This window comes from Giraffa tippelskirchi, chromosome 6 (genome assembly GCF_054371585.1).
Source record: "Giraffa tippelskirchi isolate mGirTip1 chromosome 6, T2T-mGirTip1v1.2.pri, whole genome shotgun sequence".
Taxonomy (NCBI): domain Eukaryota; kingdom Metazoa; phylum Chordata; class Mammalia; order Artiodactyla; family Giraffidae; genus Giraffa; species Giraffa tippelskirchi.
In genome coordinates this window covers 66248439-66266110 of record NC_137280.1, presented here as the reverse complement: position 1 = coordinate 66266110, position 17672 = coordinate 66248439, and the positions used below count along the sequence as shown (strand labels likewise).

Genomic DNA, 17672 nt, shown 5'->3' with positions numbered 1-17672 from the left:
AACTTTTTTTACTGGAACTAAATGATGTTGCCATTTTTATTTTTAGGTTTGCTGGCATGGGTAATCTCATTAAGGTGCTAACCAGGGACATAGACCACAATGCAGCACATTTTTTCTTGGACTTTGAAAGTAAGTCTCTTAGCCCCTCACGGCTGGTGCATAATGGTAAAGGTGAAAGATAAATTAATACTCACACCAGAGTGAAGGCCAGCCAGGCTATTTGTTAATAAAATACGGGGATCACACAAAGTTTGCATGACTCTTTTTCTTAATCGTAGGCAAACATCACCATCATATGTATAATTTAGTTTTTCATTTGCCGAATCATGTTGAGTGTGTAGCCAGTGCTGTCCTTTCATTAGTCCATGAAGCAACTAGCCTTATGATGAATATTCTAATAGTATGCCTCAGTGACTGCCCAGCAATCTGGTCGCTTATAATCCTATAATAATTCTATTCGTATGAAGAATCAGAGTTGTGCTGCATATCCAGAATCATTTCTTTAAATAACCTCCACAAATTATTGAGAATCCAAATTTGGTTAGAAATACATTCTTTGTTGAACGGCATACAGGAAGTAGTGTAATATTCTGCTACTCTAAGATGAAAGCAAAGGTGAGCTGTGGCCGAAACTCTTAACATTTGGCTTTAAAATAAATTGTTGTTTCAGCGCAATATTAAACAAGATTACCTGTGAATAATTCTTGATCAGAAATTTCTTTTTCAGAATACTAGCACTATTGGAATACTTAAAGAATTTTTCATTATAAGGCCATTAATGAAACTTGGGAGAATTTTAAGAAGAATTAGAGCAACAGTTGTGCCATTGTGTACAGGAAAACTACATTTCACCTCTAGGTCCTACAAATCAGCACCTGGAGAGCCTGCTTTGCTGTCTGCCCGAGCACAGTCTGGGTAACCTGAAGGACGAATTCATGGCCTAATGAACATTTTCCCTGTTGCGATTTTTTTTTTTTTTAAGTTAAATTTCAGATGTTCTTTTTTATAAAGGGATATTTTCTCTTTTCTCATTCTTGTCTTGACAGGTACCTTAACATGGGGAATCTTCTTAAAGTTTTGACATGCACAGACCTTGAGCAGGGGCCAAATTTTTTCCTTGATTTTGAAAGTGAGAAGATGATTTTATATCTATTTTTCTTTGCCTGCAGTAGACTGCGTTTGTCTTGCACTAAATGAATGTTTCCACTTTGCCATCTTTTTAACTTGCTTTGCATGACTGAGCTATGAATTGTTTGAGTAAAACTTCTTGTGCCTTCTAGAACTGGAAGTCATATTTTTAGATTAAGTTGTGATTATATTTTTACTTGCATTTTTATAAGAGATTTATATCTCTTAGTTGGACATTACTTTATAATTTGAGATCTCTAATAAAAACATTTGAGATGCTCTGAAAGCATTTTTATGAAAAGATTTTGGTGGAAAGGATATGCTTCTTCAAGATTTGTTAATTAGAAGCAATATTTGGGGGAAATTTTACTGTAGTTGAGAAAAATTGATTAGGTTTCAATTACTCTATGTACCTATTGAAATACTTTGAATACAAAATCTGTTCATGAAGGCCATTCAAAGCTCAGTAATTTGGGCATAATATTAAAAGGTAAGTGTGAACCTTAATTATTTAATCTTTGCAGATAACTGATTTTAAAAGTTAAATTTATTATATATTTATTTCAGGAATTCATATTTTTCTAACTCTAAATAAAAAGAAAAATAATGGGTTCACAGACCTTTAAGTAATTTGCCTTTTGTTTGTTTTATGTTGCATGACCTATTGTAATATGGTCTAAGAGTGGCAGGTAAGTGTCATTGACCTCTGTGCATGTTGAAAAGCTTTTGCTTTTTTGGCTGTCAGTATTGCTTTAGCTTGTCTGGTTGTCAAATTGGGAACAATGATATTCAATTGGTGTTTTAGTGTGAATGTTGCTATTTTAACTGATCATTAGAAAATTGTTAGGAAAGGGTGAAGAGCCTTTAGGTTATAAATCATGTTACCACTTGCATTTTCATCTGAGATTAAAACATTTGAACATGTTTTTTACACACTTAAGACTTTTTATGATTTTTAAAATAAATCCCCCCAGAGACGTTGCATTTTTTCCATCAACTTCAGTTTATGTCATATTATACAGTTCATTCTATTTTATGAATAATTTGTATTTTTTTTCTTTAAACCAGGACAGATCATATGAGCACATTAATTTATAGTTTGTCTCCATTTGACGGGGCAATCTGTGGTCTCTGATAATTTTCCACTTTTATTACATTCCTATTAATGTTTCATACTGACAGTTTGCATACTCTGTGCAGGCTAGTGAAGAGTAGTAATGTCAACGTCAGGACCATATTGTTTGGTTTTTAGAGAACCATGTTATTGAATGTGAGTTTTCTTGACCCTTCTCAACAATTTAACAATGCTATTTTAAATGCATGTTTAGCATGAATTTTAATCAGCTTGGGGATATTGAGCACTTTGCTGATTTGAGGATTATTCTTTCAGATGAGGCAGCTTACATTAGAGCTGTATTTTAGTTTACTTGCATCTGTTTCAAACTTGCTCCTATATATTTTTCTGCTGTTCTGTCTCCTTTTTATCTTTGTCTCAAGTTCCTTACATTTGCAGAATCTTGGCTTGGATATAGTCAAGATCTTGTTCAAGACTTGGCACTTGATCTTTTTATAAACCTAGCATTATGTTGTGGTCAAGTGAGAAGCATGAATTTACTGTAGTTTTCAAAATATTATTTGATCTTGGTTTTCTAATCTGTGGGGGTTTGGATCGTTATCCTTAAATTTTAAATAGCTAATGTAGTAGCAGGAAAAGGTTAAAGTTAATAACAAGAATAACCAACAGTGAAGAACTACATATAAAGTGTTAACTTCTTAAAGGCAGATATTAATTAAGTATTTGTTGCTTATGTCAGCCAATGTAAAACTTTTGACACTGGTAACCTGTAAATGAAATGTAGTGAAAACAGACTGCAAACTAGGTCAGAGTTTGTCCCTGTTAATTCTTAGTTACATTTTTAAATATGTTTTCTTTTGAATCTAACATCAGAGTTGTCTTAATCAGTTTTATCTCTTATCCATTTGCATATTTGTCTTCTTTTTGGAAATGTGCATTTGTAAAAGTGTATTTTATCGTTCAGCTACTATAGTGACCCCCTGAAACTTCCTTTCTTTTTAACCATTTTATACCAGATTCAAAATTGCCAACACAGGTGATTTGCCAGTTCATTAGGTTAATGAAAATAAAGTCATATTCTGTTATTAAAGTTATTAAACAATTATTTATTTCTAGATAAACTGTAATTTTAAGTTACCAGAATAATTTAGCTTTACTCTTACCATCATTCTAATTGGTCAAGCCTACCTAGTTCAGTGCAGCTCCATGGTTGGGCAGCTATAGAAACAGTACCATACAGACAGATATATTGGCATTTTGCATCAAGCTGTATAAAAATTTAACTATTCTAGTAATTTTGAACTATGATTTAATGGACCCCTGTATTTTACAAAATGAAGACTGTCTTTAAAGTACATCATTAGCCCTTAATATGTGTGCTTGCACACACACAGTTTTTTGCTTCAGCTTGCCTTGTGTGTGCCAGCCAATAGCTACTGGGGATGCCAAGATAACTAAGATACAACCCTCGCCTTTGGGGAGTTCTCAATCCAGTAGAATAGATAGAAGTGCAAGCTAATTATTTACATCATTCAAAGTATAGGCCAGGAAAAGGATTAACTTTACCTGTGAGTGGATTGGGCATGACGGGAGAATTCCTGACGGTGATATTCGAGTTGGGTTGTGAAGGGTGATAAGAATGTTTTATGCTAATTTAGTGCAGGATGGTAGAGAAGAAGGAACAACATGATTTTTTAAAAAAGCCTTAAGGCATGAAGTAACATTCTGTGTTCAGTGAAACATAGTATCTACTCGAGGTACTAGAAAGAGGGTCTTTTTCTTAAATTATCCCTATATGATTTTATTTTAATAATAGTGGTTTAATTAATATGTAAGTCCAGAGTTGCCCCATAAAGTTTGGTGGCAGTTATGCTAATAACAGCATATTAAAAGCACCGAATTGGGGCCTGTACAGCTTCTTCTAGTTCTTGAAATTTCTTATTTTATAATGACATTGTTAATTTATAGCTCATTCTAATGACAGATCTTTAGCCTGAGTAACTACTATGTGTATTAGTTCACGCAATTGTATCTTGCGAGAAGAGGGACTTTTATTTTTATGTCCTTTCCCAACTTTAGCAAGGTGCTTCATGACCACAGAAGTTCAGTATTCATTAGTTAACCTTGATTTGTGTAACTCCAGGTAGACCAAATAGAAGAGTAAATATAGGTGGTTATTTGTGAGAAATAGACTCTTACTTTCTCTAGTTCTTTGTTATAAGAGCCTTTCCACTTAGTCATACATTTCTTCGAATTCTTGTGTCTTTTGTGCTTCCTGTTCCCTCGGCCCCCAGTCAAAAAAATTTTTGACAGTACCCACTTTCTTAGTCTTTTGTTTTTCCATTTTACCTTTTATATATTTTCAGTTGCTTTTGGCCCTGTACTTTGAAATTTCTGATGGCATTTTCTTATATTTATTTTTCTAAAATGATGTAGGGTTATATTTGTTTAGATATAAAAATGCATAATAGCCTTCTTTAACACATGCTGGAGGCATATTTATAAATCTATACCTTCTCATTCATTCAACAAGTATTTATTATGGAAAATCTACTAGGTACTAAGTTTATACACTGAACAGTGGTATGTACTGTACATACCCTGCCTCAGTGGGATTATAAATATTTACTGCATGAATGAGTGAGATGAAAGCAGAAAAACCTCTTATCACAATTACAGTTTTTATGTGACTTAAAATTTTTTTCCTTTTGTAGCTCATCTTTGTCTCTGTACCATAACAACTTAAATTTTAGCAGTTACTTTCAGTGACTCTTCAGTAGGAAACTGGTGTGAAATTATTAAAATAATTAATTTTACCTTCAAATAGTAAGAGCAACTGAAACATGCTTTAATTTCCCTTGAACAGCTTTTAAAACTAAGCTTGATGAGTAATCACTATGCCTACTCTCAGTAGTAGATAACATTTTGCAATCAAATGAATGTCCTTTTGTTAATTGGCTAAGTGATATGTTTTTCCTCAAGTGATTAAATTTTTCATTTTTTGTTATGAAAAATCAAAGTGACAAGTCTTGGTTGATCCCATTTTGGAGAAAAAATGCTTTACTTTATACAGTCCTTTTCCCTCCCAAATATGTCACCCTTTTGCATGACTTGCTATCAGTAAAGTAGTGCTTACCTGTCTGCTCTTTCTGTTTGTCTTCATTTCTACAGCAGTCTTCAGCAGCTTTCAAAATTATAAATGTGACTTTCCTGTGACAGTCTAAAAAATGTTTAATCAGTGTGGTGCTGGGTATTTTTTCCCACCCTTAAGGGAAACTGGAATCTTCTCCTTTATTTTTAAATTTCTTCGTACTTATTAAACCTTTAATAATGATTAACCACTTCCAAGGTCTATTTAAATCTTCTTGATAATATTTCTTTTGTATATAATTCTCAGTGTTATATTTTTCTGTTAACAGCTAGTCACCACACCCAAAATACATAGTTTAGGGTTTTCAAACTTCACAAATATCTTTTAATATATAATAGTCAAATATTGTCCTTTGTCATGAATTCCCACTTCATGAATTCAAACTATGATACGTGTCTACTATTGATGTTATGTCTGTAGTTTCATAATTTCATATGGAAAGTATAAAACTGCTGTTTTTTGCATGTAAAATTTTTCTCTACTGCATCTGGTGTAAGTATAAAAAGTTACAACTAAGGTGTACTCTTTTTTAGTGTGTGTCTAATTACGACTGGAGAATATGGTCTGGCTAAATGAAAAAAATATTACTGCTAAAGGGCAAACTCTGATTTTTAAAAAATCATTTAGCTATAATATCAGTATTTGCTCCTAGTAATACCTTTATAACTTTGGACACAGAGTCTTTTAAATTTTTCAGTTGACTCCTCTTGTGTAATTTATCATAACAGTTTCATTTTTAAAAAAATACATGATTTCTGAAAGGAGATTTTCAATATAAGGAAACAAACTTGAGAACACAAATTATTAAGTTGGCTTTGCATGTGAATGTTACTGTTGCTGTAGTACTGTCTTAAATATGTTTAAAGTAAAATTTGGTACTGTAATTGTTGATTTAAAAATATAAGTGATATATTTTTGACTAGTTGGCAAGTTTAATAGATGAAATTGAATTATGACTTGCCTTAAACACAAAGTAAAGTTCCAGGTTTTAAGCACCTGGACTCCTAGTTTCATGTGTGAACTAAGTTTTTAAAAATTTTTTAAGGAAAGAAATAAATAGATCTTTGTGTATTTATGGTGAGGTGGAGTATGTGCAGAAAAGTCTAGGTACTAGTTTATGTCTAGTAATATATGATTGGTAAATGATATTTATGAGAAATGTTCTTAATTCATTTTATAAATTTGGTCTGCCTCCCCTACCCTCCAGAGTGTAAGAAAATTTTAACATGGAGGAATTCTGACACCACAATTGCTCTCTAAAACATTATGGTAATCATAATGTTTATTATTTTAAGTGCTTTTTGCCTTGTCTGTAGTCTTGAATATAGTCTAGTTGGAAAGATTTATGAAAAACTTAGATTCCTCACAGAACATCCATTTCCCTCATTTCCCCCCACCAAAAATCAAATGTATTGAATAAAAAAGATTTATCCTTAGCGAAACAAATGACCAATATATTAAAAACAGGATTTTTGGCACCTCAGGCCTTAGCAGAGAAATCCAGAGAAACCCAGAACTGCTCACCTATTAAACCCTGTTCTGTGGCTAACGCCACACATGGTGGAAGTGCCCATATGTTTATGTTCCTAACTATGCTTTTTATATTTCCCTCTTCATTTTTCTTCTCACTCAGTCCCAAGTATATAGGAACTCAGTTTTTGCATTAGTATTTCAAAATTTCAGTGATAATATTGTATCTTAAAGTATCTAGTTTTTAGTAGCCTAGTAATTCTGGAGAAGGCAATGGCACCCCACTCCAGTACTCTTGCCTGGGAAACCCCATGGACGGAGGAGCCTGGTGGGCTGCAGTCCATGGGGTCGTGACAAGTCAGACACGACTGAGTGGCTTCACTTTCACTTTTCACTTTCATGCGTTGGAGAAGGAAATGGCAACCCACTCTAGTGTTCTTGCCTGGAGAATCCCAGGGACGGTGGAGCCTGGTGGGCTGCCATCTGTGGGGTCACACAGAGTCGGACATGACTGAAGCGACTTAGCAGCAGCAGCAGCCTAGTAATTCTGGAGCCATTTCATAACTCAAACTCTTCTGCATAGGAATCTGCACCTTTTGTTCATCAGTGGAGAAGTTCATTGGTCAGAGTATAAAGTAGTTTTTAGAACCACTGAAGTCTTTTTTCTTAGTTTCTAATTTTTTATATCAAAACTCAATCATTAAAGTGAACTTTATAGGAAAGTAGTTTATGTCTTAAACTGTAGATGAGCCAGGTACATTAGTTGGCTTTTCATTTCTGTTGAGTTAAATAGTTACTTATGCATTTATAGTCATTACTGTTAGTGGTGAGTATAGTAGAAACAGTGAGTATACACTGACAATAAAATTTTTGAGTTACAACTCTCATTTGTTTAATATAACACAATGATTTGTAACTTGAATAGTAATGTTTGTTGTTCCTTGGCTTCTCTATGATATTTACCAACTTGAGGCTATTCAAATGTAGGACTATGGGAAAATGACAGTCTTTTCTAAGAAGTGTGAAGTTAGCATTAGAAAAAATGTTAAGTCAAACCAACTTTTTAGAAAATTGGATTATTTAATACTTGAGTTATTATACATGTGCTTAAAAAAATCATGTGACTGTAAATTTTCTTGTGCTTTCCTGCTATTTAGATGCCCAGCCAACAGAGTCTGAGAAGGAAATTTATAACCAGGTGAATGTGGTTCTAAAAGATGCAGAAGGCATCCTGGAGGACTTGCAGTCGTATAGAGGAGCTGGCCATGAAATACGGGAGGTGAAAATTACTGTCCCTCTTTTTAATCTTTATTGTTTCCTGTATTATATTGTCTATTTGCATAGTCAGAGTTATTTAAAGGAAGATCGCTTGCATTATTTCAGAAGTTGTTGCAGTGATATAAGGGTAAACAGAAAGCAAGGTTCTATAACTATGTAATTTATATATATTAAAGAGAATTCTTTTGGTTTACTCTCGTACCTGAAATTTACAGTATCCATGGGGGTACTGTTCATACTGTTTTTGGAGGGGAGAGCATCGAGCATTCTGTGGCTTTTCTGTTCTGCCAGTCTATCTTTCTGCTCCTCCTAAGCTTCCTAGGAGAAAGCCAACACCATCTTTGTGGTCTGGACCCCCGCAACTGTGTCTGACACTGCCAGAGAGCAAATGTAGGGTGTGGTCTCCCTCAGCTTTCTTCTCCCAAACCTCTGAACTTATCCAGGTTTTCATCCATCTCTTTCCATTTCTTTTATTTTTTTTCCCCCAGAAGAAGCCGTGTCCCTGCCTCTTACCAAGACTAACTTCTCTACCTTTGTTCTCCACCCTCTGAAACTTTACTCTTTTAGTTTCCTTCTCTTAATTGCATCTTTTTCTTTTACTGAGTTCTTCCCCATGCATGCACACATACACTTGGATGTCCTGTACTACCCAAAGAAACTCCCTGGCCTCTGGACCCTCTGTCTCTTTTTTCTCATTATATTTCTTGAAGGCATAGCTCACACTTTGTTGTTTCATTTTTTCCTTGACCTTCTGCTTCTATTCTCTTACCTCTCCTACACTGGACTGTTTATTTTCTGAATGTCTTGCACATGTACAGTTCCTTGCCTTTGTATTTGTCTGGAATGTGCACTTCTTTTTTTCTTTTCCTGCTCAGTTCCTAGCCTTCCTTCAAATCCCAGTAATCTTCTACTTCCCTGTACTCTTTTGCCATAGCACTTTGCACATTTTTTTTTTTAATGGTAGCCACCACTTTTTTTTAAAATCAGTGATATATGATGTCTATTTCTTCAGCCTTCTAGCTTGAGGAAGGTTTCTTTCTTATTTTTGTGTTATCAGCACCTAGTACAGTGCTTGCTAAGCAGTTAGTAACTATTGAAGAATAAATGCAAGAAGACTAATCTTGCTAGTATCATTGGCTTGAGTTAAAACCTTAGCAATTTCAGTAAATGAAGGCATGTAACCATTTCTGTGAATTTCAAGTTTTCTAAACATATCAAAGCTAAGTATGAATCAAATGTGTAAAGAACAAATGTGACTACTGAAACTGTCATAGGTCAGTGTGAAGACTTAATTGACTTAATAGAACAACTTTCCTGCCTTTTGAGAAGGCACACAATAGAATAACAAAGTGTTTAAAGTTTAATGGAGGTTGGTTTATGAAGAAACAGGTTTTTTTTTTGTTTTTTTACGAAAGTCTTAATCAATGCAAGTGACATTGTAGAATCATTATCTTTTTGGAGGTCAGTTTGACAAGGTGTAAAATCAGATCTATAAAATCATCTATACTCTTCTGTCAGATACTTAATTTTAGAAAATACTCTCCAGAAGGCTATCATTCAAGGGGGAAGTAAATGTAAAAATGTTTATGGCTGCCTTATTCATCATAGCAAAAATTTGGAAGCAATTCATAGAGTTGTTTTGAGGATAAAGGTAGATAATCTATCAGAAGAGACACATAGAAGCTGACACATAGAACATAGACTGACAGTTTACTGGTATTACTGTGCTAATGATGTGAATTATATATATATTTGTTTAAATAGCACTTTATTAAACATGACTCTAAAGGTGAATAAAATTTGATTTAAGATAGAATCTAGGGACTTCCCTGGCAGTCCAGTGGCTAAGACTCCGTGCTTCCAGTGCAGGGGGCCTGGGTATGATCCTTGGTCAGGGAACTGGATTCCACATGCCACAGCTAAGAGCAAAGATCCCGTGTGGTGCAACTAACACCCAATGCAGTCAAATAAATAAGTAAGATAATTTTTTTTTAAAAAAGAATCTATTAAATAAACAAAGTTTATTGTCTAGAATAAACCACTAAAGAGGGAAATAAGAACTTTCTGCTAATGTTTTGATATGTCAAACATTTTAACAGTTTTGAAAATAAAAGTTACAATGCCTACTCCATGACAGCCTCACCTGTTTCTATTCTTCTTACCTCTCCTACACTGGACTGCTTGTTTCCCTAATGTCTTAATGCATGTACAGTTCCTTGCCTTTGTTTTTGTCTGGAACATGGCACTTCTTTTTTTCTTTTCCTGCTCAGTCCCTAGCCTTCCTTCAAATCCCAATAATTTATTTCCCTGTACTCTTTTGCCATAGCACTTTGCATGTTATTTTGTTTTTTAAAGTATCCATCACTTATTTTAAAAAAGCATTGACATCTCACTAAGTGCCCTTTTTCACATTGGACTGTGATATAGGTGCTATGTCAAAAGTGTTATCTAACAGCAGTGGAACTGATCTGAGAGGAAAGTCACAAGTATAAGGAGAACCATAAACAGTTGTCATAGAAGAGCAGCCAGTGTCTTCGGTTCTAAATCCAGGCAAGGCACACCCAGAGAAATAGTTAACTCTGTTCAGTCTTGACAGTGGGTGGCATTTGCTGGAGCATTTTAATATTATGAGAATGAGTTGGTATTTAGAAAATGGTGTTTAAATCCTTGCAAGAGACATTGGATAGGCTTCTGAAGAGAAGAAAATAAATTTAAAATTTATATCTGTTTGCTTATTCCCTAAATAATAAAATGAACAAATTTTTACTACTTGACATAAAACCATTGAAATTTGGCTTAAAGGCTAAAAGGATTGTTTTGTGCACATCAGAATAATATCATAGCCCCTTTGAAATAGTCATATTAACATAATGTGAAATAAGGATTGTTACATGTTGTAAAGTCCAGTTTTCTTTAACATAACGTTATTTCTAGATAGTCATTTAAGTGAGATTCATTTCAGACTCCTATTTGTTTATGTAAAAAAGATAATATAATGACATGCTTATAAAGCAATTTGCTTAAACAATGTATATAGCCATTTATTTAGCTTGTCACTAATTTATTTGAAGCATCTTCTAAATCTATCTAGTTTCAGTTTTATTTGCTTCTTTCTGGTTTTGTATGGATGGAGTCAAGAGTACTAGTGTCTTAGGAAAAGCTGAATGTGCCATTATCTTCTGATAATGTTGTAAGCAGGTGCTTCACCTTTCAGATGGAATGTTTAAGCTCATGTGAAGATGTTAGAAAAAGCAGACCAGATTATGGAAAAAAGGTGAAGAAAAGCATCTATAAGCGAAAGGAAGATGAAATCAATAATATGCATTTCTTTGGGAATAGCCCTCTGTACTTACAAATGATTGCACAATGACTTGGAAGACTGGGCAGAGAAAGAGCATATTCATATTTACAATAGAGTCTCTAGATTATGTTTTATTTTCTCCTTTTTCACATTTGAAACTTTTTCACCTTCTTCAGGAAAACCTAAAAAAATTTAGATTCCAGAATAGGATTTTAGTTATAGGGAAGGGATAAGTGACAATTTCTAAATCACATTTTTCAGGTTGATTTAGGTTCTTCGGTGTTTGGTAGCTTTTTTAAAGCTAGATTGGACCTTGGAATTTGAATTATTGAGAGTTTATTTGCCCTTTCCCCAGAATTGGGTCTTATTTCATTTATCACCTGCCTTTTTTGTTCCTTCTATTCCACTAAAACAATTCTTAAAGAATTTCTAAGAAAGCTTGTTTGTGATATGGGAAACAGTATAAAATGGTATCTTGTATTTGATTCTAAATTTGAGAGTCTAGATTTTAGATTCTAACAGGTATCAAGGCATAATATACCTGACAAACATACATTGTGTCATTTTTTACTCTCTTCTATCTATATCCGTTGCAAGGGTGATGAAAACTGTATTATACTAGGTTTAAAGTACCCCTGGAGTTGAGAAGGCCAGTTTCAGCTCTCTTGGATCCATTATACTGAATTTCATAGACTATACCAGGATTTCCTATGTTTGCCAAAACCTATATTTTAATGTAAAAATAATACTGTTATGATTTTTTTTATAAATCTTGATTATTTTTATTCTTTGGATTTTGAAGGCAATCCAGCATCCAGCAGACGAGAAGTTGCAAGAGAAGGCATGGGGTGCAGTTGTTCCACTAGTAGGCAAATTAAAGAAATTTTATGAATTTTCTCAGAGGTTAGGTAAGTGGAAAGTTTTATCATTATGACTTCCTCAGTGAAAAAGGAAGTTATTGATACTGGCAGCTGTTTACAAGATTTTATGTTCACACTGCTAAATGTATGTCTCATAGGTAAAGCAGCTTGGTAGACTGTAAGATTATAGCTTCATGCTGCTGTCTTCCTGTTCAGCTAGGTCTTTTAAGTTATTTAGACCATTTTCCTCAACAAATTAAAACTTTTATGAGAAGATTTCCGATTTTTTGCAGCCCATAGTGTCCTATTGTGAGAACTGCCTGTAGAATTCCTTTCCAGCTCTGGAGCAAATCCTTTCCCATGTGTGGGACCTAATCCTCAGTCTCCTCGGTGATTTAGATTTTTGTGTTCCTAAGTTTGATCAAATCCATGTTCCTAAAACTGTACACGATGAGAACTAGGAAGCTAATAGTATGTGTGAAGTTACCGAGAGAGTTATTAAATAAAAAGAATTCAGAGTCGTGTGCTTTTTCCCTTGCGTGGGAAAAATTATTCCAAGATCAGAATTGTGCCTTTAATGCAGTGAATAAGTAGAATTGGAGTTCTTTTTCTTGAGGAAGGAAGAGACACCAGGTAAGATTTAGTCATTTAATTGATTGTGTAAATTGGAAGAGCTTTTTACTTGGTGAAGTTGGGAGCATGGGGTGGGAATTGGTGTAGATTGTGTCAGAAGTTTGAAGCATTTCAGGTTAAGTTTTTGACGTGTTTATATAGTTTTACTTTTTGAATCATATAAACATGTTATATATCCTAAATGAGTACATACAATTTAATAAAACTAGTACAGTAAGATAGAAGCCAGTTATTCAGTTGCTCAGTCGTGTCCACCTCTTTGTGACCTCATGGACTGCAGCACACCAGGCTTCCCTATACATCACCATCTCCTGGAGTTTGCTCAGACTCACCTCCATTGAGTTGGTGATACCATTTGGGGGCTTATAAGCTGACTTTAGACCTGAGATATGATTTGTTTTGCCTGTGTGGTTTTTTAAAAATTCCTAATTAGTTGCCACATTTTAAAAATTGGTAATTGTTTGTGTTTTGTGTGTATGTGTCTTAAGTCTTTCGTTGCTTTGGAAAAATCATTAGCTTAGGCAACAATTGATCAATTGATCATTCCTCTCAGCTGTCGAAGCTAAGGGGCAAACCGACTCTGTGTCTGTTAGTCAAGGCCTGTGCTTTCTAGTTGCAGTGGGTCCCTGCTGCATCATGGTTTTTATATCTTGCTCTCTTTATGTCTTTGAGTAAACTACTTGACCGTTTGTGTCAACCTCTGCTTCAAAGTTGAAGTTCTGTTTTGTTTTTCTTTAATGTCCATATTTTTTAAAAAGTAAGAGAATTGCTATTTTTCCTTAGATGCAGTACACGCTGTCAAATGCAAAGACAAGTAATAGTTGAGATAGAAGCATTTATGTAAATTGTCCTTTTCTTACTGTAAGTAAGAATTATAATTTATTTTCCTCAAGCATAGCAGTCAGTTCTTTCAGTCAAATATCTTATGTAAATAGCTTTGTAACCTCAGGGGGCCTAGGTGTTTTCCTCTTGGTTATCTTCACTACTACTTTAAATAATTAGTTCTACTTATTAGTAGTATCACCACTACTTTAAATAAGAGTTTTCTTGTGTGTTGCCAGTTCCCAGCTGTTTTTGAAGTTAAATGCTTTCGATGCTGCATAGATACTTCTCGCGTTCAGATTGGTCTCTTCAGTTCAGTTCAGTCGCTCAGTTGTGTCCAACTCTTTGCAACCCCATGAATCGGAGCACGCCAGGCCTCCCTGTCCATCACCAACTCCCGGAGTTTACCCAAACTCATGTCCATCGAGTCAGTGATGCCATCCAGCCATCTCATCCTCTGTTGTCCCCTTCTCCTCCTGCCTCCAATCCTTCCCAGCATCAGGGTCTTTTCCAATGAGTCAACTCTTCGCATGAGGTGGCCAAAGTATTGGAGTTTCAGCTTCAACATCAGTGCTTCCAATGAACACCCAGGACCGATCTCCTTTAGGATGGACTGGTTGGATCTCCTTGCAGTCCAAGGGACTCTCAAGAGTCTTCTCCAACACCACAGTTCAAAGCATCAATTCTTCGGTGCTCAGCTTTCTTTATAGTCCAACTTTCACATCCATACATGACTACAGGAAAAACCATAGCTTTGACTAGACGGACCTTTGTTGGCAAAGTAATGTCTCTGCTTTTTAAATATGCTGTCTAGGTTGGTCATAACTTTCCTTCCAAGGAGTAAGCGTCTTTTAATTTCATGGCTGCAGTCACCATCTGCAGTCATTTTGGAGCCCAGAAAAATAAAGTCTGACACTGTTTCCACTGTTTCCCCATCTATTTCCCATGAAGTGATGGGACCAGATGCCATGATCTTAGTTTTCTGAATGTTGAGCTTTAAGCCAACTTTTTCACTCTCCTCTTTCACTTTCATCAAGAGGCTTTTTAGTTCCTCTTTACTATCTGCCATAAGGGTGGTGTCATCTCCGTATCTGCGGTTATTGATATTTCTCACGGCAATCTTGATTCCAGCTTGTGTTTCTTCCAGCCCAGCGTTTCTCATGATGTACTCTGCATAGAAGTTAAATAAGCAGGGTGACAATATACAGCCTTGACATACTCCTTTTCCTATTTGGAACCAGTCTGTTGTTCCATGTCCAGTTCTAACTGTTGCTTCCTGACCTGCATACAGGTTTTTCAAGAGACAGGTCAGGTGATCTGGTATTCCCATTTCTTTCGGAATTTTCCACAGTTTATTGTGATCCACACAGTCAAAGGCTTTGGCTTAGTCAATAGGGCAGAAATAGATGTTTTTCTGAAACTCTCTTGCTTTTTCGATGATCCAGCGGATGTTGGCAATTTGATGTCTGGTTCCTCTGCCTTTTCTAAAATCAGTGTGAGCATCCGGAAGTTCACGGTTCATGTATTGCTGAAGCCTGGCTTGGAGAATTTTGAGCATTACTTGATTAGCGTGTGAGATGAGTGAAATTGTGTGGTAGTTTGAGCATTCTTTAGCATTGCCTTACTTTGGGATTGGAATGAAGAATGACCTTTTCCAGTCCTGTGGCTACTGCTGAGTTTTCCAAATTTGCTGGCATACTGAGTGCATATTGGTCTCTTAGCATTTGCCAATTAAAAAAAAAGAATAATTATAAAATAGGTCAAACCAGGCACGCTTACACGTTCATATTTTAACTACTGGAACGACATCAGGTAAGTGGTGTGTGTTTTGGCACAAGTGCTGTGTTCCATCTCACCAGAGTTTGTAGTAACATGGGTAGTAGCAAAAAGCTCTCGGTTTTTCTTTCTGTCATGTGGAAGCCTTGACCCTTGGTTGTGTAGGCTAGGACTTCTGTAAAGGTGTGAGCAAAGTACACATTTAAGATCTGGTGGTTCACTCCTCTTCTCTTGGCTGGTAATGTGTTCACGTTCCCAGTTTCCTTGCTGACAGGATGCATATCCTTGCTTGCTCAGTGTTGAACAAGTGAGCGAATGATGGATTAATGAATACATGCATCTGATATATCAAATATTTGTTAGGTATTTAGAAGAAGCAATAATAATAGAGTTTAGGCTTTCAAAGCCTGATGGCCTGTGTTTGAATTCTGGTGTTGGTGGTTATTAGCTGTGTGCTCTTGGCTCCATCTTTTAAATTCTGTGAACTTCAGTGTCCTCCTTGGACCTCCCATGAGTTGAACCCTCTGCTTTAAGTCCGCTTAACCTCTGTTCTCTCTTTTCTTCCTCGCTGTTGAGCCAGAGATGAGGAAACACCACACAGCCCACGGAGCAGCACACAAACTGCCGGTGCCTGTGGTCCTTCAGAGTTTCAAAGAGAAGGCTGCTTGGCTCGAGCACTACAGATCAGCCACAGGGTGGACTCCTGGAGAGGGACCACTGGCCTGATTCGGAAGATGCTGAGCTTTGCCAACATGTCTAACCATGCTGACCTGAGAAGCATCCTGTACTTGCTTGTTTCAGTCAGAGCCCTTCCCAGTTGAGGCAGCTGTCCACGGGAAGGTTGTGTGTCCAAACAGTACACAAACTGCTCTGTGTCTCCTTAGTCTTCCTCCCGTTCCAGGGGCTTACAGCGGCCCCCTCCAGGGATCATAGTGAGTGAGTCTGTCCAACACATTGACTCCTCTTCAGTGGGCTGAATTCACCAAAACCTATTCAGAAGGTTCTGAAGTGCCCACAATAATGGTGGTCATCTCTCTTGGCTGTTTCAAATCCCCTGCAGTCCATATCCTTCGGGTTCTCTTCTGAGGCTTCAGACTGGTCTTTGATAGTGGATGGCTGGCAGTCGGTAAGAGAATATATGGCTCTGGTCTCTGAAAGAGGCTCCTCTTCCTAGTCATGCCTTGTTCCCCCTTCTGGATCTACTTTGTGGCCTGATCTGTCATTATTTCTCCACTTGATAAGTTGTCTGTACTCCCACAGTCCATTCTCCATGCTGCAGATGGAGTTTTTATTTTTAATTATTTATTTATGTTTGGCTGGGTGTTTGTTCCTGCTTGAGAGCTTTCTCTAGTTGCCGTGTCTGGGGCTTCTCGCTGCAGTGCCTTTCTTGTTGTGGAGCACAGGCTCTGTGTACCCAGGCTCAGTAGCTGTGGCTCACAGGCTCGCAAGCACAGGCTCAGCAGTTGTAGCTCACAGGCTTAGTTGCCTGCAGCATGTGGAATCTTCCTGGACTAGGGATTAAACCCGAGTCCCTTGCACTGGCAGGCAGATTCTTAACCACGGGACCACTAGGGAAGTCCAAAGTAGAGTTAATGCTAATTTGATGTCACTACCCTGCTTAGTTTCTCTAGGGACACTAAGGTCACAAGGCCAGGGTGCTTTGTGTGGCACACAGATGATATGCGTATGGTTTTAGTCTTAGGTTCCTCTCTGTTCCACCTGTATTGTTGTCTTGCAGTTTCTCTACTCAGTCATGCTTCTCTCAGTTCAGGATTGGGCTCCCTGCCCTGTCTGTTTGCAGACTCTTGCTCATTCTTTGCACACAGTTCAGTCTCGCTCCAAGTGTCATGTACTCAGGCAAGTCTTTCCCTGAGTCTGCAACTGGATGAAGCTCCGTTTTTATACCTTTTCTTGGTACCATACCCTTCTTAGTACATATCCCAGCTGTAGTAAGTTGTCTGTCTTCTCTCCGTATAATTGGTCTCTGTGTGAGCTTAGAGTGTGTCCATCTTCATCTGTTTACCCAGTGCCTGACACGTATTAGACCACCAAAACATTTTTTTAACTTACTATTAAAAAAGGATGATAACTATCATTTGAAGTTACTGTGTGGATTACAGTGTCTAGCTCGGTACCTGGCACATAATAGACGCATAAAGAATACTTACTCTTGGTACT

At 36.5% G+C, this 17672-nt stretch overlaps 1 protein-coding gene across 21 annotated transcripts in view; it reads left to right on the top strand.

The window, feature by feature from the left end:
- CYRIB (CYFIP related Rac1 interactor B) overlaps window positions 1-17672 on the top strand; it is a 147824-nt gene that overhangs the window by 116628 nt on the left and 13524 nt on the right. For 10 of the 21 annotated variants that reach the window (XM_081504035.1, XM_081504039.1, XM_081504038.1 and 7 more), the window contains 3 exons: window positions 1047-1129; window positions 7982-8103; window positions 12206-12311. In XM_081504035.1, the coding sequence (XP_081360161.1) occupies window positions 1057-1129; window positions 7982-8103; window positions 12206-12311 (301 nt within the window). In that variant the 5' untranslated portion in view covers window positions 1047-1056. Of the gene's footprint in view, window positions 1-46; window positions 130-1046; window positions 1130-7981; window positions 8104-12205; window positions 12312-17672 lie in introns of all 21 variants that reach the window. The other 11 variants (XM_081504047.1, XM_081504042.1, XM_081504045.1 and 8 more) reach the window with 3 other exon arrangements.